The 24053-nt window shown below is 34.2% G+C and overlaps 2 protein-coding genes across 3 annotated transcripts in view; one reads left to right on the top strand and one right to left on the bottom strand.

Moving 5' to 3' along the window:
* SPIN4 (spindlin family member 4) overlaps positions 1 to 24053 on the top strand; it is a 230652-nt gene that overhangs the window by 174160 nt on the left and 32439 nt on the right. The window lies entirely within an intron of this gene.
* LOC103003357 (NADH dehydrogenase [ubiquinone] flavoprotein 3, mitochondrial-like) lies at positions 6010 to 6342 on the bottom strand. The gene has a single exon (XM_057538940.1). It carries the CDS (start codon positions 6340 to 6342, stop codon positions 6010 to 6012), a length of 333 nt encoding a protein of 110 aa, XP_057394923.1.

Below are 24053 nucleotides of genomic sequence, written 5' to 3'. Positions count from 1 at the left end.
AAAGATCTGTAAAAAATACAAACACATGGAGGCTACACAATACACTACTTAATAACGAAGTGATCACTGAAGAAATCAAAGGGGAAATCAAAAAATACCTAGAAACAAATGACAATGAAAACACGAAGATCCAAAACCTACAGGATGCAGCAAAAGCAGTTCTAAGAGGGAAGTTTATAGCAATACAAGCCTACCTCAAGAAATAGGAAATATCTCGAATAAACAACCTAACCTTGCATCTAAAGCAATTAGAGAATGAAGAAGAAAAAATCCCAAAATTAGCAGAAGGAAAGAAATCATAAAGATCAGATCAGAAATAAATGAAAAAGAAATGAAGGAAACAATAGCAAAGATCAATAAAACTAAAAGCTGGTTCTTTGAGAAGATAAAGAAAATTGATAAACCATTAGCCAGACTCATCAAGAAAAAAAGGGAGAAGACTCAAATCCATAGAATTAGAAATGAAAAAGGAGAAGTAACAACTGACACTGCAGAAACACAAACGATCGTGAGAGATTACTACAAGCAACTCTATGCCAATACAATGGACAACCTGGAAGAAATGGAAAAATTCTTAGAAATGCACAACCTTCTGAGACTGAACCAGGAAGAAATAGAAAATATGAATAGACCAATCACAGGCACTGAAATTGAAACTGTGATTAAAAATCTTCCAACAAACAAAAACCCAGGACCAGATGGCTTCACAGGCGAATTCTATCAAACATTTAGAGAAGAGCTAACCCCTATCCTTCTCAAACTCTTTCAAAATATTATAGAGGGAGGAAAACTCCCCAACTCATTCTACGAGGCCACCCTCACCCTGATACCAAAACCAGACAAAGATGTCACAAAGAAAAAAACTACAGGCCAATATCACTGATGAACATAGATGCAGAAATCCTCAACAAAATACTAGCCAACAGAATCCAACAGCACATTAAAAGGATCATACACCATGATCAAGTGGGGTTTATTCCAGGAATGCAAGGATTCTTCAATATACGCAGATCAATCAATATGATACACCATGTTAGCAAATTGAAGGAGAAAAGCCATATGATCATCTCAATAGATGCAGAGAAAGCTTTCAATAAAGTTCACCACCATTTATGATAAAAGCCCTGCAGAAAATAGGCATAGAGTGAACTTTCTTCAACATTATAAAGGCCATATATGACAAACCCAGAGCCAACATCATCCTCAATGGTGAAAAACTGAAACCATTTCCACTAAGATCAGGAACAAGACAAGGTTGCCCACTATCACCACTATTATTCAACATAGTTTTGGAAGTTTTAGCCACAGCAATCAGAGAAGAAAAAGAAAAAAAATGAATCCAAATCGGAAAAGAAGAAGTAAAGCTGTCACTGATTGCAGATGTCATGATACTATACATAGAGAATCTTAAAGATGCTACCAGAAAACTACTAGAGCTAATCAATGAATTTGGTAAAGTAGCAGGATACAAAATTAATGCACAGAAATCTCTTGCATTCCTATACACTAATGATGAAAAATCTGAAAGTGAAATTAAGAAAATACTCCCATTTACCATTTCAAGAAAAAGAATAAAATATCTTGGAATAAACCTACCTAAGGAGACAAAATACCTGTATGCAGAAAATTATAAGACACTGATGAACAAAATTAAACATGATACAAATAGATGGAGAGATATACCATGTTCTTGGATCGGAAGAATCAACATTGTGAAACTGACTCTATTACCTAAAGCAATCTACAGATTCAATGCAATCCCTATCAAACTACCACTGGCATTTTTCACAGAACTAGAACAAAAAATTTCACAATTTGTATGGAAACACAAAAGATCCCGAATAGCCAAAGCAATCTTGAGAAAGAAAAATGGAGCTGGAGGAATCAGGCTCCCTGACTTCAGACTATACTACAAAGCTACAGTAATCAAGACAGTATGGTACTGGCACAAAAACAGAAACATAGATCAACGGAACAGGATAGAAAGCCCAGAGATAAATCCATGCACATATGGTCACCTTATCTTTGATAAAGGAGGCAAGCATATACAGTGGAGAAAAGACAGCCTCTTCAATAAGTGGTGCTGGGAAAACTGGACAGGTACGTGTAAAAGTATGAAATTAGAACACTCCCTGACACCATACACAAAAATAAACTCAAAATGGATTAAAGACCTAAATGTAAAGCCAGACACTATCAAGCTCTTAGAGGAAAACATAGGCAGAACACTCTATGACGTAAATCACAGCAAGATCCTTTTTACCCAACTCTTAGAGAAATGGATATAAAAAGAAGAATAAACTAATGGGACCTAATGAAACTTAAAAGCTTTTGCACAGCAAAGGAAACCATAAATAAGACAGAAAGACAACCCTCAGAATGGGAGAAAATATTTGCAAATGAAGTAACTGACAAAGGATTAATCTCCAAGATTTACAAGCAGCTCATGCAGCTCAATAACAAAAAAATAATCAACCCAATCCAAAACTGGGCAGAAGACCTAAATAGACATTTCTCCGAAGAAGATATACCGATTTCCCACAAACTCATGAAAGAATGCTCATCATCGTTAATCATTAGAGAAATGTAAATCAAAACTACAGTGAGATATCATCTCACACCAGTCAGAATGGCCATCATCAAGAAATCTAGAAACAATAAATGCTGGAGAGGGTGTGGAGAAAAGGGAACACTCTTGCACTGTTGGTGGGAATGTAAATTGATACAGCCACTATGGAGAACAGTATGGAAGTTCCTTAGAAAACTAAAAATAGAACTACCATACGAACCAGCAATCCCACTACTGGGCAAATACCCTGAGAAAACCATAATTCAAAAAGAGTAATGTACCAAAATGTTCATTGCAGCTCTATTTACAATAGCCAGGACATGGAAGCAACGTAAATGTCCATCATCGGATGAATGAATAAAGAAGATGTGGCACATATATACAATGGAATATTACTCAGCCATAACAAGAAACGAAATGGAGTTATTTGTAGTGAGGTGGATGGAGTTAGAGTCTGTCATACGGAGTGAAGTAAGTCAGAAAGAGAAAAACAAATACAGTATGCTAACACATATATATGGAATCTAAGGGATAAAAAAAAAAGTCATTAAGAACCTAGTGGCAGGATGGGAATAATGACACAGACCTACTAGAGAATGGACTTGAGGATACGGGGAGGGGGAAGTGTAACCTGGGACAAAGTGAGAGAGTGGCATAGACTCATATACACTACAAAATGTAAAATAGATAGCTAGTTGGAAACAGCCGCATAGCACAGGGAGATCAGCTAGGTGCTTTGTGACCACCTAAGGGATGGGATAGGGAGGGTGGGAGGGAGGGAGATGCAAGAGGGAAGAGATATGGTGATATATGTATATGTATCACTGATTCACTTTGTTATAAAGCAGAAACTAACACACTAACAGACATTGTAAAGCAATTATACTCCAATAAAGATGTTTAAAAGAGAAAAAAGACTGCATTTAGAATTTGATTTGGGGAAGTTGTCAAAAATGTCAAAAAAGTTGAGAACTTGACTAAATACAATCACAGGTTACTATGAAACAATACTTAGTTATCTATTTAACAAAAGTGGTAATAAAATAATTCAATGGTAAATAGAGTATATTACATAATTTTAAAAGCAAAACAAAACAGAAGCTTAGTTCTTTAACATTTTGGAGCTTCAGTTTTCTTAAGTATTCTAAGACCTGATAAAGACAACATGAAACATGGGAAATTATTTTAAGACAGAAACTCTTGGCTTCCCAGGCAGATTACTTAAAAGATAATGAAAAAAATTATTTTCTTTTCAATTTCTTATTAAGAGCAGATCAATAATCTGAGACAACTATCATTTTAATGGAGAGAAAATCATATAATTGTTCTTTTTCTTTATTAGTGTACCATTAATACTAAGGCTAATATTAAAGAAAACTTATAAATGAGTCCATCCAATCTTAGCCAGCTCTGAACACACAGGATGAAGGTTTATTTTCCAAGATTCCTTCTACAACTTTTATTTATAATATCCATTCAGTTTTTGTCCTACTCTTTTTCTCTTTCTCATTCGGGACAAACCACTGATTCTACTTTAGGACAAAATTACTCTTTTTCCCTTAACAAAAACATGTCTTCTATAGATTTCTTATTCAAAAATATCTTACTTTCCTTGTATATAGAGTTTTTAAAAAGTTTACTCTATCATTCCTAATGGTTTTACTTACATACATTGGTTAGAATTTTATCCATTACTAATCTGTCTTTTACAGAGAAAACTACGAATTTTGAATTGCCTGCCACATAGTATCATCCTGTAGCAAATATATGAATATATCATTTCATAATTTCTAATGGCATATGTCTTTTCATAGTACATTTTCTCATGTTTATTAATGCACTCATATATATTTTTTCTATACCGTATAAAACAAGATGTCAAATTAGAAAAGCTTATGTTCAGCAGTTGATGTTTCAATATTTTTTCTCGATTTGAAATGTTCTAGATATTTAATGAATATCCATCATTTAAATTATGTTAGTATAGCTTTAAGATTTCAAGTTATTAACATATTTTTGAAACTATTTTTAAGTAGATATATCATAAAGCATAATTATTGTTTAAAAGTTCATTTATAAAGTTACATCTATTTAATTCATTTGTTCTTAATTATGCCTGAATTGTTCATGAAAATTTCATGTGATATTAAACAAAACTAGCTATTATCTTATTTTTCTTGTTGACAAATCAGGCAGTATCAAAAAAGTACAGAAGCACAGAAGCTAAAATGTTAAACATATGGTTCTTCTCACTCTCTCACTGTATCTCCCTCTGTTTACTGTCACCCTTGACATGCATCAAGCAATTCATAGGTTGGCTTTATAGTTTTAAAATCTTAAACATTTAATAGAAATAGCATAAGCTCGTTTGACTAGTCAACCTAGGTAGAAGAAAATTGTATGTTTGTATTATATTTAATGCTGAGAACTTAAAGGCATGCCTTTTTCACCCCAACAATTTAAAAACTACCTCTATTTACCAAAGATTATCCCAGATTATGTGAACTTAAAAATTTGGGGGTAGTTTATATATTTCTGAGAGTTTTAAAAACACCTAGTTTATATGATAGCTCATTTAAATCTAAGCCGATTTTAGTAGAACTTTTTAAAGGGATTTTATGCATACATATAAGACAGATAAACATGCAGACATAAACAGAGATCTTGTTATAATTTTAGCTGTGTGTCAGGTATATTAACATAAAGCTCATTAGTTTATTTCCGCTTTATATTTTTATTCAAACCATTTTTTTCTGACACAAATGGTAAATAGGTAACTATTTACCAATATTTGTGGAGACTTTTAAGATTTTTCATGTGTTTAGTTTCCAAATAGCTTTTTGTTTTCTTTTTTCCTTCTGATGAGAATCATCTCCCTGAAGTTTGTATTTCAGCAGAAACTAACACAACACTGTAAAGCAATTATACTCCAATAAAGATGTTTTATAACTAAATAGCTAAATAAATAAAAAATATACATCTATCAAATTAAAAAAAAGAAAAGAGAGAGATGGCTTTCAGGGCCTAGAGAAGACATGGTAGAAAATTTACATCTCAAAGGCACAGAGAAAGGATGTAAGTTTTCTCCAGAAAGGAGTTTGGGGGCATATTTGCCTATTATCAGATGTCTAAGATAATTATTATTCAAATGTTCCTTCTTTTTCTTAAGTGCAGGACAATTAATTATGTTTCCAATGTCTTGATCTTTTACAATATCTGCAAGCATTTTTAGGTGAGTAGAGGAAGTTTGGGGATAGGTAAGCATCAGGTGGACTTTGAATTTCTTCTAGAACTGCTTTTTAGGTTTTTTTTAAAGATTTGTAAGAAAAGGACAGTTGTATTTTGTTTGTTTGTTTGTTTGTTTTTCATGACTGCTAAGTGGATTTTATTTTTGCCGAGAATGTAGAAAGACACTGAAGGTTAAGTTTTAAGCTGAGCTCTCAGTGGCGAGGTGACTCTCCTCCTGAAGAGGGCTGAAGCATCCTGAACTTCGAAAGCTCCAGGTTTAGGTCCAAGAAGGTGTACGTGCTGTAATCATGATGCTGGAGATTCTTGTAGGTGGTGTTGTCAAACAGCTCAGCTGGGGTGGCGGCTGGCACGGACTTTTTTGGTGGACTTTGCTTCTTGGGATTCGGTGGCAATCCCTTTTCATTCTTTCCTGATTCTGCAGAGAGAGAAACTGTAGAAACAAGTCTTCGAAACACTCCTGCTTCTAGGAGCACAGTCTTCAGCCCCCCTGCTTTTCCTTGCCGCAGCAGAAGCGAGGCCGCCATGGCCGTGACTCGGGCGTGGGCAGGGCGACCGGCCAGGCGGGTGCAGGTCGCACCGGACTGACGCGGCCGCAGCGTGCTCAGGACAGTTGTTTTTTAATTCCTCAAATAATTGACTCACAGCCTGAATGATATCAAGGGGCTGACCCATTCATCCAGCTACATTATCGTTATATAAGGGAGAAAAGATCAAGCTAAGATGGATAAAAGACTCCTGTGTTTTAGATTTAGAGTTGTGTGTCTTTGCAATGATTTAATAAATCCTCCCACAAAGGCTTCACAATGTTTTCTTTTCCCTGTAAGTACATAGCTCTATTTTAGCTTAGGGGGGAATAATTTTAAAAACATATTTCTATCAGGCTCTGAATATCAGCCTCCAATTTGGCCAACATCAGACCTAGAGCTCCTTTAAAAATTCCTTTCAAGTATTTAAACTAAAGTTTTACCTATCAGGTGACTCAAAACCAAAACCAATAACTAATTATGGATGCAAAAGTTGTCCCAAAGAGGGTGCAAATGTGAAGGCTTCCCAAGATCCAGACCCACTCCCAAGATAGCCAAAAGAAAGAAAGACTTAACTCCCTAAGAGCTGGCAATTGTCAGTAGGACTTTAGTTGCAAATAGGGTGCAACCCACATGTTTTGTCCAGCCACATTCTTGGGGCCTTGAATCTGACAGTTAGCCACCTGCACATGCAAGAACCAATACTTGCATGCCCCAACACGTGGAAAGCCAAGTTGAGTCCTCAGAGCACAAAATGAGAGATAAATAGGAAAACAATAGCTGTTCCCAGGAGGAAAATAATCAATGTGTACCCTTCAAACCAAATTCACAGGAGTTACAAATCAAAGAACTAATTCTCACAATTTTTTTTTGCTAATCTGAATTTGGGAAAGAAAAGACTTTTACCACACTTGCTCAACTGGTCCCCACAGGCAGAGATATGAAAGACTGACATCGTAAGAATTCTTACCTACTGCCAGCTGTTGCCAGAGGTCCAAGATCTCTGACTGCAGCTTCTGGACCAAGCAAGGTGTCTCCAGATGATGGAGTCCCTTCATAGTTACCAGAAACTCTAAGGGAGGAAAAGTTTTTCCTCAACCCTCTTAGGGTCCCTGGCTGGGTTTGACAATTAAACTGACAAATATAGATTAACAGGTAAAAAACATACAAATTTATTCAGTATAAGTTTCACATGAGACTGGAGACTTCATAAGGAAATGAAGACCAAAAGAAACATTTAGACATGCATATTTTATGCTATGTTTGATGAAGAGTACACAGTCAAGGAGGAATATTATAGGTTAAAGAGTATGATGCAATTGTAGTAAACTGGGGGAGTCTTGGCAAAGCTGTTCTTGGTGTCCTTTTGTCTTTGGAGCTATGGATGTTCCTTTCCTCGTAGTGTAGGTAGGGCATCTCTCACATGAGGGTTTTATGTCCTGTTTCAGAGAAGTGGGGGGAGTCAGAGTGACTTCCTGCTTCTGCCATTTTATCAAACTTTTTCACCTTAAAATATTCAATATGGCAAGCTGCCATATTTTGGGATAGCACTTCCTGAACCCCATCACTCTCCAGTTAATTCTTTCCTGTTTTGCCCCTTATATCATTGGAAACTTCAAGTTGATCTCCTTTTTCTTTTTTTCTTCATGAGCCACATTTAAATGCATGGCACTTCACCAGATTTAATCAGCACTTCCCACTGTATTCTGAACACATTTAGGGTGTACATTTAATTAATTTAGTTTCACCTTCTTTGCATGATTTGACAGTTGAGGATAAAGAAGAATCTCTATCCAAAAATTAAGCTTTTTTTGGAGTTAATTACTAAGAATAGCAACATGTTAATAAGAATGGCCTTTCCCTTTCTTGGATGAATACATATGACATACATATGTATGTATGTCACAGCATTTTTAATAAAGGCGAACTTGAATTCCATGAGATATAAATGATATCAAATGTTATATAAAATGAGTTTCTGAGTTAATTAGGGAAAGAAAGTAACTTGAGTAAACATTATGGAAAATAACCTAGGACACATTAACTTAAAAAGGTTGTTTGCCTACATTTTGTGGCTATCTGTTTGTCAAAACCAAGACTTTAATTAATACCATGTAGAAAGTTTCTGGCACCAGGTAGAATTTTGTGATTTGGTTCAGTCCTACCTCTTGCCCTTCAATGATTTTTCTGAATGACTATCTTAGAATGCATCTGCGATAATTTTCCAAGTTTTTTTCTAGAAAAATTCTTAATTTTGGAATCATAAAATTTTTTCCTGTGTTTCCCACTTTAGTATTGATTAGTACACACATTCTTATTCATTACAATATGTTCAGTGTGAACTCAAAGTCACAGTTTATTTATTCTCCTTCAGAATAAATTAAGTATACAACTCTTTCTGTGATATTCTTTTGTTTTAAAGAAAAGATATTTTTATATTTGTTAAAACAGTAAGGAATACTTTATTCAGGATATTTGCTATCGTTGTCAAGACTATCAAAATAAAGGAGAGAGATCAGCCGCAACTCTGAATATCACTAAGACAACTGGGGATTTATAGCTAGTGAGCAGAATGAGGGGATCATTAAATGGAATATTACTAAAATAATACATTAAGGGTAGGGGATTTCTTCCTAAACCAACTTAACAGGATTAGTGCTAAAAGAAGGCCAGGGTGATCAGATATCAAGGGTGGGGGATCGTCTCTAAACTGACTTAGCAGGATTTTTGCTACAACTGGACTAGGCAGGCCAAATACAGGGCCCAAGGATGAGGCCTAGTTTAAAAAAGGACTCAGAGGAGTCTATCTAAAGTCTAGTCAATGGGAGAGTCTTTGTCAGTTCCTCCTCTTGTTCAAGGACAGAAGAGAAATTCTTCTTTCTTTTGAACAATATGAGTTTTTCATTTGGTCACCTTTCATTCAGTAAAGGCCAGCTGAACTATCTGTTGGGACTTGGTAGTAGAGGACATTTGCTACATAGTGTAAACCACCAGGCATTTCACTGATGTTGTAGGTTATGAAAAGAAAGACAAAGATTAATGGCTAGAGCAGACTATAAACCCATTTCAATGATGCTGTGGGTTATGAAAAGAAAAGCAAATATTAATGGCTAGAGCAGACTATAAACTCATTTTCTGTGTCCAGAGGACAGCAAGTTGAGATTTCTAGATGTTGGGAGAAGATTTCCAGATATTAAACTTCTGCTCACAGATCTTCTTTAGATAGTCCTAATAAGGATCTGAGCAATCTGGTTTTAGTTATTAATGATGCCAAGTCAATGGAGAGGGAGAAAAATTAGTAACATTAGTTTGGAGAGTTGTATCTAGATGTTGGAGGAAAGTAGAAGAATTGAGGATTTGGTAAGGAATAACAAAATGTGCAATCCAGTTTATAGGTAGGCAACAAAACCATATGAGCCTCAGATCATAAATTAGTGTGCTTAGGAAGAAAGGTATCCTTAGACTTTCTACGTTTTGATTAAAGATTTTGTTTTTCTCCCCTATAAAGCAATATATCCTAATTATACAAAATTTTAAAAGTTAAAACAAGTAGAAGGAAGAAAAAACACTCATAGTTCTGCATCACAGAATCACTATTAACATTAAATTTAACTCCACTGTATTTTCTCCCATTCTTTAAATACTTAAAAATTTTCCTTTTTACATAATTATGATTATAATATACATACAAATTTATCTTTTTAAAATTTTCTCAAGTTGGGATTAGTTATTTTTCAACATAAATTTAATAGCTATAGAATATGATATTGAATTAATATACTAGAATTTACTTCAAAATTGTCCTATTGTTGTATATTAGGATGTTTTATTAATTTTCTGTTTATCATAGTGTTTAGAAATCTGTAATTATTTAGACTGTTTTACCACACATCGTGTTAGAAGGGATCCAAAAGCACTGTATTATAAAAGTAAGGTACAGTCTTCACTGCAGAGAGAAATCACAGCAAATTTGTGACAAAAAATTAGTCATAGCATAGAGAAAATTGTTTTACTGTCCAGTTATTAGCTTTAAAATATTATGGCGTAAAGTTGAATGCAAGGCCTGTAGATATACATATTCTCTCTTACATTGAAATCACTCAGTAGACAAAAACCCCAGTACTTATGTTTAAACCATTTGGAAAAGGACATTTCTGAAAATTGAAAAAAAAAAAGATAAAATAAATCAGACCGTAGCACTGGCTAACAAAGACTTTCTTTTAAATATTGATAGTTGCGGAATGCTGTCTGGGACTTATATCAAAATTCTTTCACTTATATGCCAATTATAACTGCACTTACTTGGGCCATTTGACATTCATCATCTGGAGAGACTTCTAAGGTAATTAACTATCCATGTATTTGTTTATTTATAGTCTATTTGGTTACCCAAATGACCTTCAAATCTGCTCTAGGCCTCTTTTCTGCTAGACTTCTGCAGCTGCCTAATCAAAGCACTATGTTAGGCAAGCAGAGAGAAACTAAAATTCTTGGAGACCATCATTTTTATCCTAATTAAATAACAGAAAAGTACATACATACAGAATAAAAAATAGAGGACCAGTAAACCATACAAGGTGGCCTGTGATAGACCACTTAAAATCACAAAGATTACTTATGCTTGCCCAGATTACCTTCAAGGAAGAAGATTTATTATTAAATTGCACAGAAAACTTAGGTATCATGGGAACCATTTTTGCAACCATCTAGTCTTCCTGGGCCTAAGCAGTTCTAAGACTAGGCTTCCTGAAGAATCAGAGTTACAGTAGTTCATTATCATCCATAATACATACATAACTCATTGTCTAGTACTCTGTGTTTATGGGTTTACCTCCTTATTGACCAAAGTTTCACATCAACCCACCATGTGGGAGGATGAACTCCCTCATGTCCATCACCTCAGATAACAAATCCTGGTTGTCAGTTTTGATGAATTTGACACACATGTGACAAGCCTACAAGGCCCTCTATGATCTGGTGCTTGATCGCCTGCTGACTATAGGTTGTAATGCTATCCTCCTTGCTCAATTTATTCCAGCTAGTGGGCCTTTCTGTTCTCTAAAACACTGAGTTCACACCAGCCTCAGAGCTTTTGCATTCACTGTTCCAATTGCCTGGGATATATTTCCACCAGATCTTCCTATGGCAGACTCCATTCACTTCAAATGTAATTTTTATGGTCCTTTGTAATACTGACTACCCACATCACATCTTTCCCTTTTCCCTTACCTCTCTTATTTTTCATAATTCTTATTACAACCTGATATTATATTATATACTTACTTGTTTATTTGCTTATCAGTTTGTCCCTTCGCTAGAATATGAACTCCTTGAGAGCAAGGACTGTCTGTTTTGTTTACTGCTCAGTTCCCAGGAGAGATATGGAACAAAGGAATGTCTATCATTTGAAGTACTTTACAAATTGAAGTACTTGCTCGTGGTGAAGTTATTCATATGAAATATATATTTACTTACAAGACCTTTGACAAAGAATATCTCCTCAACCAAATGCTAGCCAGGCTCCTCTGAGCCCTCTTATCAACTAGACCTCAACGTTGGCCTATAAAAACACTTGAATAAATACTAACATAGTTTCTAACAGCTCCAGGCTACATCCCTAGGATGACTCTTGTCCCCCTTAAAGTGCCTGCTTGAGAAAACAAAAAGCTTCTCAAAAAATTTACTGTTTTTTCAGTCAAAACCTTAAAATGGAAGACCTGTCTCCAGATCTGTGTGGGAGGGAAGGAATCTAACTTCAAGAAGCACCAGTTAACAAATCCAGGTAGATTTCACATGGATTAACCCAATCCCTTCCCTTTTTTTTGTAATTTTTCATTTTCCTAACTCTATTAAGCCTCTACTCAATCCCCTTTCTATTCCCTCATTCTCCTTTTAAAATACCCTGTTACCTCTGCACAAATCAAATTTGAGTTTAGTTAACACTGGACTCTTTTATTTATTGCAATACTATATTCATAATTTAAAAGACAATCTCTAAAATAAATGGTGCTGGGAAAAAATGGATATTCACTGTAAAAGAATAAAACTACTACTGTATCATACCACTCACAAAAATTAACTTGAAATGGGCTAAAGACTTAAATGTAAGACTGGAAACCATAAAACTTCTAGAAGAAAACAGAAGAAAAAGCTCCTTGAAATGGGTCTTGACAATGATTTTTTTGGCTATGACACCTAAAGCTCAAGCAATAAAATCAAAAATAAACAAGTGGGACTACATCAAATTAAAAAGATTCTGGACACCAAAATACATGATCAGCTAAAAGAAAAGAAAATGTATGGAATGAGAAAAATATTTGCAAAACATATATCTGATAAGGAATTACCATCCAAAATATACAAATAACTCATACAACTCAGTAGCAAATAAAATAAAAAAAATAAAAAAAAGGGCAAAAGACCTGAATAGACATTTTTCCAAAGAAAATATATGAATGGCCAATAGGCACATGAAAGGTGCTCAACATTAGTGATAATTATGGAAATGCAAGTAAAAACCACAATATCTCCTCATGCCATGTTAAAATAACTGTTATTAAAGACAAAAAATACCAAATGCCAGCAAGGATATGGAGAAAAGGGAACACTTGTGCACTGTTAGTGGAATTGTAAATTGTTACAGCCATTATGAAAAATAGTATGCAGATTCTTCAAAAAATTAAAAATAGAACTACCATATGATCTGGTAATTTCACTTCTGGGAATATATCTGAAGGATATAAAAACACTATGTCGAAGAGATAGCTGCACACCCCATGTTCATAGCAGCATTATTTACAATAGACAAGACATGGAAATAACCTCAGTGTCCAATGACAGATGAATATATCTGTCATAGGTACAAACTCATAGAAAAAGAGATCAGATTTGTGGTTAGTGGGGGATAAGTGGTGGGGGGAATTGGCTAAAAGTCATCAAAAGTTACAGACTTCCAGTTATGAGATGAATAAGTTCTGGGGGTGTAATATACAACCTGATGACTATAGTTAACACTGCTGTATTAGTATGTTTGAAAGTTGTTAAGAGAGTAGATTCCAAGAATTTCCATCACAAGGGAAAAAAATGTTTTTATCTTCTTTTTCTTTTTGAGTTTTTTTGTATATGAGATGGTGGATGTTAACTAAACTTATTGCAGTAATCATTTCACAATATATGAAAGTCAAGTCATCATGTTGTACACCTTAAATTTATGCATTGCTACATGTCAATTATATCACAATAAAACTGAGGAAAAAAAATCTGTCCTTACCACTTTAACTAGAGTCTAGGTTTGTTTATCTTTGACACCTTTTATAGAGCAAAGCATATACATTTGAGATAACCTTATTCCTATTATTATTGACACAGTGAAACTATAGAAGAATATCAACTTTTATATTAATGTCTTTCCAAAACAATATAAGAAGTCATATGTAATTTTTCTGGTTTTTGATGCCATAGTGGAAGAACCACCTTTCCAAATAAATTGACATTGGCTTAATTTGGTTTAAAACATATTCTTAAGAAAGAAAAACTAGTAAAATTTCAGGAATGCAAGAATATTTCCCTACACACTTTTTTTAGCATGAACTATTCCAAATTTAAAATACTGAAAATGTCCTTAACTTCCTGATTCCTGAAAGGGTTGTTCTTGGCTCAAAAATATTTTTAAGGGTTTTGAATTCCTTGTAGATTTATATAGCATTGTGACAGGTTTAAATTCCTCAAAATACATGTAGAGGGCTTTATTTGTTTTGTTTTGTTTTGTTTTGTTTGGATCTTCCTATACATTTTTAAGTTCCAACATTCATCAAAAAAAAGCAGGCAGACATAGAATAAACAGAGCAACACGTTATTTAAAGCCAATGACAGTAATCAAGGCCAAATGACACACGAGACTGTAAGAAGCAGCTAGAAAGCCCTTACCTTTATCCAATTTTCTCTTTCTCTATTTTACTTGAGATTTATGAACAAGGGGAATTTACTCCCTGTGTAGATTGTTTTAAACATTGGCAAAAGAGAGCATGTGAAATCGCACACATACTGAACTATCCAGTAATATAGCTACAGTGCATTTCCCTAATATGTCACATTGGTGCATAATCAAGGTGGCTTTTATAAAGAAAATTATTATGGTATTATAAATTTTTATGCCTACAGTATTAGCCATTGTCAAATACTCTTGACTTTCTTCCTCTGAACTTTCTTCCATATTCTTGACATTATTAGATTCTTAGGTCATACATGGTATAAACAAAAGACTTGGCTGACACAGCATTGTTGGAGAGCTAACTTTAAACATAATAAAGAGTTCCTATTATATCTACTTGAATATTTTGAGTAACATCTCCCAACTACTGTCCTACCAGAGTGTTTTCTTTACAATTTTGAGTTATATAGCCCTTTTGCAAGCAAACACAGCCATTTTGTTATCTATATTGTATTGTTAAAATATTAAGTTTCAGAAAATTTTGTCCATAATCTGACCATTTAAAAAACTCAAAGTCATCCTTGTCTATATTAAACCTCAAACTGAAATTATGCCTTGCAAAAGTTTTATATCTCCCTCCCTTATTATTTTTTTAACATCTTTATTGGAGTATAATTGCTTTACAATGGTGTGTTAATTTCTGCTTTATAACAAAGTGAATCAGCTATACATATATACTTTTAGTTTGGTTCCATTGTTTTTAAACTTCTCACAATAAAACAGAATAAATAAACAACATTCTGATATGGCACAGGAAGAGAGTTTCCTTTGACTATATTTTAGGAAGTAGCTAGACTTGTGTTGCTGAGCAAGACAAATAAATGAGACCATTGCATTGCTTTAGGTTAAAACAACAATTACAGAGCAACTTCCCCATAGCAAGTGCCACTTGTTAAGTAAGTGCATAAAAAAGTAATGAGACCTTGATAACTGCTGCATTGGGAAAATAACTTCTAAAAAGGTGAAAATAGCAGCACTGAATTCTTTGCAATCAGTTGATAGCTCTCATTTTCAGTCAAAGATTTAACTCCCTACTGGAGACAAGGCCAAAATTTGTGGCTGGTCCATTACATGAACCTAGAGAACACTTTAAAATTCTACATTTCTAGAACAAGCCACATGGGCAAACAAAAGTAGCCAAGAAAGCTGACCTGAGCCTTTAGAAGGCTTTATTTTGCCTATATTAAAAGGTGATTTAAGAAATGAGTTACGATTACAAAGCTACAAATATTAAAACCGTATGGTACTGGTGTTAAGATAGACATATAGATCAATGGAACAGAATAAAGACCCCAGAAGTAAATTCATGCATTTACAGTCAACTCACCCTTTAACAAGTGTGCTGAGAACACACAATGAGCAAATGATAATCTCTTCAGTAAATGATGCTGGTAAAGCTGGATATCCCATGCAAAAGAATGGAATTGGACCCTTATCCCACATCATATACAAAAATCAACTCAAAATTGATTACAGACTTGAGCATAACACCTGAAATAGTAAATGACTAGAAGAAAACATAAGGGAAAAAATCCTTAATATTAGTCTTGGCAATGACATTTTAAATAAGACACCAAAAGCACATGCACCAAAAGCAGAAAGACAAGTGGGATTGCATCAAATAAAAAAGCTTCTGAACAGCAAAGGAAACAATCAACAGAATGAAAGGTAGCCTACAGAATGGGAGAAAATATTTGCAAACCATATATCTGATAAGTAGCAAATATTAAAAATATATAATGAAATCATAACTCAGAGTAAAAACAAACCAGAATAAATTGATTAAAATATGAGCAAAGTAACTGAATAGATATTTCTTTAAAGAAGACCTCCAAAAGGCCAACAAGTACATGAAAATATGCTCAACATCACTATTCATCAGGGAAATGTAAATCAAAACCACAATGAAATATCATGTCACACCTGTTAGAATGAGATATCATCTCACACCGGTCAGAATGGCAATCATCAGAAAATCTACAAACAATAAATCCTGGAGAGGGTGTGGAGAAAAGGGAACCCTCTTGTACTGTTGGTGGGAATGTACATTGACACAGCCACTATGGAGAACAGTATGGAGGTTCCTTAAAAAACTAAAAAGAGAACTACCATACGACCCAGCAGTCCCACTACTGGGCATATACCCTGAGAAAACCATAATTCAAAAAGAGCCATGTAACAAAATGTTCATTGCATCTCTATTTACAATAGCCAGGACATGGAAGCAACCTAAGTGTCCATCAACAGATGAATGGATAAAGAAGATGTGGCACATATATATAATGGAATATTATTCAGCCATAAAAAGAGTTATTTGTAATGAGGTGGATGGACCTAGAGTCTGTCATACATAGTGAAGTAAGTCAGAAAGAGAAAAACAAATACTATATGCTAACACATATATATATGGAATCTAAAAAAAAAAAAAAAAAGGTCATGAAGGACCTAAGGGCAAGACGGGAATAAAGACACAGACCTACTGAAGAATGGACTTGAGGATACAGGGAGGGTGAAGTGTAAGCTGGGACAAAGTAAGAGAGTGGCATGGACATATATACACTACCAAACGTAAAATAGACAGCTAGTGGGAAGCAGCTGCATAGCACAGGGAGATCAGCTAGGTGCTTTGTGACCACCTAGAGGGATGGGATAGGGAGGGTGGGAGGGAGGGAGACACAAGAGGGAAGAGATATGGGGACATATGTATATGTATAACTGATTCACTTTGTTATAAAGCAGAAACTAACACACCATTGTAAAGCAATTATACTGTAATAAAGATGTTTAAAAAAGAAAAAAGAAAATGTGATATACACACACACACACATACACACACACACATGCAAAATGGAATAGTAACGGCCTTAAAAAAAAGCATGAAATCCTGACACTTGTGACAACATGGATAAACCTGGAGGACATTATGATAAGTGAAATAATCCAGCCACAGTAAGACAAATATTGCATAATCTCATGTGTATATGGAATCTAAAATATTCAAACTCATAGTAACAGAAAAATCGTGGTTGCCAGGGTTTGGGATTGGGAAAGTGATGAAATGTTTGTCAAAGTGTACAAAGTTTCAGTTATGCAAGATGTATAAGTTCTGGAGATCTAATATAGTGACTATAGTTAACAATACTGTGTTGTACACTTGAAATTTGCTAACAGGGTAGATCTTAAGTGGTCTCACCACAAAAAAATTAGGTAACTATATGAGGTAATACATATGCTAATTAGTTTGATTGTGGTTGTTTCACAATGTATACACATATAAAAACACCAAGTTGCACTGTTAAAATACATATAATTTTAATTGTCAATTATACCTCAACAAAGCTGAATTTAAAAAAAGATATGAGAGAAAAACTATTTAGCCTTGATAATCGACAACCTTCCACCCTGCTAACATTTCCTCTTAGGTTGATTGCGTCCAATTTTCAGAAAGACAGGGAAAGCTTGTGAAGGCTTGAACTGTGAAAATGGGTGTTTGGGTGGTAACACATTTCTACTTAACTTTGGGATACAGCCAGCTTTGGCTCAACTTGACTAGCCTTCTCTAAACATTTTTTTTTTTAGTCATATGTATACAATTTTAACACAGTCAAGAACATTGACACAATTCGCCTATGCTTTGTCAAGTCCACTCAGAGGAGGATTTCATTTTAGCTGATCCCATCAGTGTGTTAGAAATGTATACTATGGAATGTTTATATATTAATTTGCATGCATTTCCTACCTTAAAGCAATTTAAAATGACTGTATATGTTTTCATAAAAGTCACCAGTGACTTCTTTAAGCCAGATCCTGTATCTTTGTCACTGACTGGACTTTTTTGCAGCAGTTGTTACTATTGACCAAAGGACTGAGATGGGAATGGGGAGGGGGCATGGGTTAGAGTTGATGAAACTAATTCCTTGCCTATATAAGGATATAGGCTATAAAGAGAGAGATGAATGGGAGCTTTGCCAAAAATAGACAGTGGGCCATTATTGGTATGGAAATAGGTAGGAGAAGCCTGATTATTATCTTAGGCTTGATTCATTGAGCAAATAATATGGAATTTACATAAAGAGATGTTGACTAAGTAAAGTGGTAATTATGAGTTTAGCAGTTCTAGTACAGAGAGACTGAGGGAGGATGAATTAGAATCACATGTCCTGTTATTTTTCTTTCGTATTTTGGTTTCATTAACTCTCTGGGTTTAAAAAAATGCAATTTTTAACATTTTTATGATATTGTGTTCATATCATAAAGAAAAATCATTCTAATCCAATGAAAATTATGAGGATGTTATTCTCCCATAAAAGGGTAATGCCCAAGTTGTAATGTCAAGTTATAAATCCCAAATTGCCTTGTCATTACTACACATATGGTTCTAGTTATAAAATGATCATGACTTCCTAAGTATATGGAAAATCTGAAACATGGTTAAATTAAATTATTGATATGTGCTAAATCTGAGTCTTGTAACTCAAAGAAAGAATATTTACACATTAAAGCCCTTGGGAACAGAAGCATAGAGAAATGTATTTATTTGGATTTATTGTAATGTTTCTCAAAGTGAAGGTCTGGGGAGGTTGTGAAACAAGTATCATTATAGAATTGACCACAGACATTCTGGATCAGAGTCTCTGAGGCATGGGACCTGGGATATGTTTATATTGCAAGCTTTGCAGCAAAGTCTAATGCCTAATAAAAGTTGAGATCCACTGACTTAAGGTGTAATCTTTGGTTCCACCCCAGACTGGCTCCAAGCCAGATCTCCTTTTCAGCCTGTATCCCTTGGACTTTGAAAAAGTTCTTGAGAATAAAGAATATGTCTTAGTGGACAGGTATGAAGTTCAGTACTCTGAATTTCCTTAAACAGGTGTAAATACTATTTCCTTTTTATTGACCTTTCTTTGGTCCGAGCATTCCTTTTGGAGAACTATAAGGCTGAGTTTCAATGGCTTTTTTGTTTTTAAAGACTGTCCCTTTCCAAAGCATGTACATATGTTATAATTTTGCTTCTATAGAGGTAATCTAACATGTAGTTCTAAACAATATGGGAATATAAAGTGATTGCCATGCCTCCTGGAAAACATATGTATGGGTGGTGGGTTTTGGGGTGATTTTTTTTTCTTTCATTTTTACATTTTTTTGTATAGTTTGAGTTTCTCATAGTGAGCTAACCCTTCCTCTAAGCAGTCTCTATTCTCAAAAACTATGGTCTAAAGGTTCCTATCTCAGCTGTGGGATTGGGAAACAACTCCTTGATGATCGTTCGGGAATTTTTCAGTTCAGTCATGTCCAATCTAAGTTTCACTTACTTTATAGCTGTGTTTTGTTTCAGTGTAGAGCAACAGAAAATTGCTATTTTTTTATTAATCTCATAATAAAATAACCCTTCACTTTAAGAGGTATTTTTAGCAACCCACTTACAGGATTGTGGTGGGAGTTCTATTGTGTCATTGTTCTTTCTTTATGGAAGAAAATTCATGTATCAAGGGAAAAAGCTAAGGACTAGTTCCTCAGATAATTCTCATTAGTCAGAGAACTTACTGTTTTCAAAATAATTTTCAAAGAAATACCTAAAAAATAAAAGTTGCAGTTTATGCTTTACCTTAAACTTTAGGGTGGTAATAGCTTTTTAAATATATTACATACAAAATAGAACATATGCAATATTTGTGATTTCATAGTAATTGAACCCAATCTGATTTTGTAATAAGTAAGAACTTTAAAAAAAAACAGAAGTAAAATTCATTACTCTTAGTGAACCAGCAGAGTAAGCTTTGAAATTCTGTTTTATAAGGTCATTTTTTAATTTATCTGTTTCTTCATATATAACAAATTGAAGTGATCTTATATTCACATAGTATTATTCTTTAGCTTAAAACATTAAACAGACCTTCTACCTAAATAAATTCCATATTGTTTTCTGAAAAGTAGGAGGTAGATAGTATTTTCCTTCTTTTATATATACTAAACTGTGCCACAGGAAGTATGAGTCATTCGGAAATATAGTAACAGTGTTGAATAATAAAACCCAGGATTTTTAGTGCTAGTTTATTACTCTCCCTAATATAGAGGGTTTTTTCTCTCTGCTCATTGATTCTACCCATCCCCTATAGCTTTAAAAAGCTATTTTTGCAAAAATAAAAAAAAATAACTATACTTAGGATCAAACTAACAGAGAAAATTTAGTTGGCTTTTAATCACTGGTCTCCATCTTCAATCCAGTACTTAGAGGAAATCTTTGATAATTGGATGAACATAGTCAAATGCTAAACCAACACCCTTGATAATCAAAGCCAAAGCCTTTATTCAGAATATATCCAACTGGCCAACTCACAATTTTACTCTTCTCATCAACTCTCACTATCAAACCTGCCAAAATACTATATGACAAAATAAGATTTTTACAGGCAATTTAGCAGCTCCACAAATCTCTGTACAGTTCCCAAGAGGGAAAACAAAAATCTTGATCTGTTGATTTAAAAATGCTCTGTCACTTTACTCTCAGCTTACTTAGCTGCATTTTCTCCTTATAAAAATTTACACGCACTGGTTAACTGGAATACTACACCCCAAACTCATTTCTTAATCCCAGCTTTCTTTCCCAGCTTTTCATTTTCATTGAATCATAGAAATTTGGAGCAAGAAAGGACTTTAGAGCTGAATCAGTCCAAAACTCTTATTTTTTGTCTGATGAAATGGAAGCAAAGAGAGATTTAATGACTTCTTCAAAGTTGCATACTTATTTTTTCCTGTAAATAAAATAACATTTTTTATTATTTACTTTAATAAGAAATATTATCATATTATATAATTTTCTGCATCTTCTTTGTTATTCATATATAGAACAATTTTCCTTATCTATTAAATTTTACAACTTCAGCTCTTTTTCTTTTTTTAAAAAAATGAGATAATTGTGGATTCACATGCTGTTGTAAGAAATAATAGAGATATTCTGTGTACTTTTTGTCCAGTAAACTCCAGTGGTAACACCTGGCATTATTAGAGTGCAAAATCACACCAAGAAACTGACATTGATAAAATCTGTCAAATTTATTAAGATTTCACCAGTTATATGTGGACTTCTGTGTGTGTGTATTTACTACTATGCAGTTTTACCACACGTGTAGACTAGTGTGACAACTACCACAGTCAAGATGAAAAAGAGTTCCACCACAAAGATACCTCAAGCCACCCATTTTTAACTAAAACCAACTCTCTCCCACTCCAGATCCCTAATCCTTGGAAGTCATTAAACTATAATTTGTCATTTAAAGAATGCTATATAAATATAATAATACAGTACGTAACATTTTGAGACTGGCTTTTTTTTTAACTCAGCATAATTCCTTACAATACAAATACAAAATTTGATATTATCAATAGCATGTTCCTTTTTATTGCTGAGTGGTATTCCATGGTATGGCTGAACTATTGTATTTTAGTCATTCACCATGGAGGACATGTGGTTTGTTTCTACATTTTATGAATTATGAATAAAGCTTCTATGATCATTTACATACATGTTTTTGTATAAACATAAGTCTTTATTTCTCTAAGATACATGTCCAAGAGTATAATTGCTGATTTATATAGTATTTCCATGTTTATTTTTGTAAGAAACTGCCAAATGTTCTCCAGGGAAAATACATCATTTTCTTTTTCTCCACTGGTTACAAATTAATTATTTTATTTTTACTTAACATCTTTATTGGACTATAATTGCTTTAAAATGGTGTGATAGTTTCTGCTTTACAACAAAGTGAATCAGCTATACATATACACATATCACGATATCTCCTCCCTCTTGCGTCTCCCCCTCACACTCCGTATCCCTTTCCTCTAGGTGGTCACAGAGCACCGAGCTGAGCTCCCTGTGCTATGCAGTTGCTTCCCACTAGCTATCAATTATATATTTGCTAGTGTATATATTTCCATGCCACTCTCTCACTTTGTCCCAGCTTACCCTTCCCCCTCCCCGTGGCCTCAAGTCCATTCTCTACAACTGCGTCTTTATTCCTGTCCTGCCCCTAGGTTCTTCAGGACCATTTATTTATTTATTTATTTATTTATTTAGATTCCATATATATGTGTTAGCATATGGTATTTGTTTTGCTCTTTCTGACTTACTTCACTCTCTATGACAGACTCTAGGTCCATCCACATCACTACAAATAACTTAATTTCATTTCTTTTTATGCCTGAGTAATATTCCATTGTATATATGTGCCACATTATCTTTATCCATTCACCTGTCGATGGACAGGCTTCCATGTCCTGGCTACTGTAAATAGAGCTGCGATGAACATTGTGGTACATGACTCTTTTTGAATTGTGGCTTTCTCAGGGTATATGCAAAGTACTGGGATTGCTGGGTCATATAGTAGATCTATTTTTAGTTTTTTAAGGAACGTCCATACTGTTCTCCATAGTGGCTGTATCAATTTACATTCCCACCAACAGTGCAAGAGGGTTCCCTTTTCTCCACACCCTCTCCAGAACTTTTTGTTTCTAGATTTTTGATGATGGCCATTCTGACTGGTGTGAGGTAATACGTCATTGAAGTTTTGATTTGCATTTCTCTAATGATTAGTGATGTTGAGCATCCTTTCATATGTTTGTTGGCAATCTGTATATCTTCTTTGGAGAAATGTCTATTTAGGTCATCTGCCCATTTTTGGATTGGATTTTTTGGTTTTTTGATATAGAGCTGCATGAGTTGCTTGTAAATTTTGGAGATTAATCCTTTGTCAGTTGCTTCCTTTGCAAATATTTTCTCCCATTCTGAGGGTTGTCTTTTCATTTTATTTATGCTTTCCTTTGCTGTGCAAAATGTTTTAAGTTTCATTAGGTCCCATTTGTCTATTTTTGTTTTTATTTCCATTTTTCTATGAGGTGGGTCAAAAAGGATCTTGCTGTGATTTATGTCATAGAGTGTTCTGCCTATGTTTTCCTCTAAGAGTTTTATAGTGTCTGGCATTACATTTAAGTCTTTAATCCATTTTGAGATTTTTTTTTTTTGTTTATGGTGTTAGGTAGTGGTCTAATTTAATTCATTTACATGTAGCTGTCCACTTTTCCCAGCACCATTTATTGAAGAGGCTGTCTTTTCTCCATTGTATATTCTTGCCTCTTTTATCAAAGATAAGGTGACCATATGTGCGTGGGTTGATCTCTGGGCTTTCTATCCTGTTCTATTGATCTATATTTCTGTTTTTGTGCCAGTACCATAATGTCTTAATTACTGTAGCTTTGTAGTATAGTCTGAAGTCCAGGAGCCTGATTCCTCCAGTTCTGTTTTTTGTTCTCAAGATTGCTTTGCCTCTTCAGAGTCTTTTGTGATTCCATACAAATTTTGAAATTTTTTGTTCTAGTTCTGTGAAAAATGCCATTCATAGTTTGATAGGGATTGCATTGATTCTGTAGATAACTTTGGGTGGTAGAGTCATTTTCACAATGTTGATTCTTCCTATCCAAGAACATGGTATATCTCTCCATCTGTTTGCATCATCTTTAATTCCTTTCATCAGTGTCTTATAACTTTCTGCATACAGGTCTTTTGTCTCCTTAGGTAGGTATATTCCTAATTATTTTATTCTTTTTGTTGCAATGGTAAATGTAACAAATCTTTCCTTAAATTTTTTTTCAGATTTTTTGTCATTAGTGTATAGGAATGCAAGAGATTTCTGTGCATTAATTTTGTATCCTGCTACTTAACCAA

Source organism: Balaenoptera acutorostrata, chromosome X, assembly GCF_949987535.1.
Source record: "Balaenoptera acutorostrata chromosome X, mBalAcu1.1, whole genome shotgun sequence".
Taxonomy (NCBI): domain Eukaryota; kingdom Metazoa; phylum Chordata; class Mammalia; order Artiodactyla; family Balaenopteridae; genus Balaenoptera; species Balaenoptera acutorostrata.
The sequence above is the reverse complement of the archived record's forward strand: the minus strand, read 5'-3'. Positions and strand labels throughout refer to the sequence as shown.

Excerpts from the sequence above, each read along its gene's own strand:
- LOC103003357 (XM_057538940.1), bottom strand. The coding sequence starts at position 6,342 with ATGGCGGCCTCGCTTCTGCTGCGGCAAGGAAAAGCAGGGGGGCTGAAG.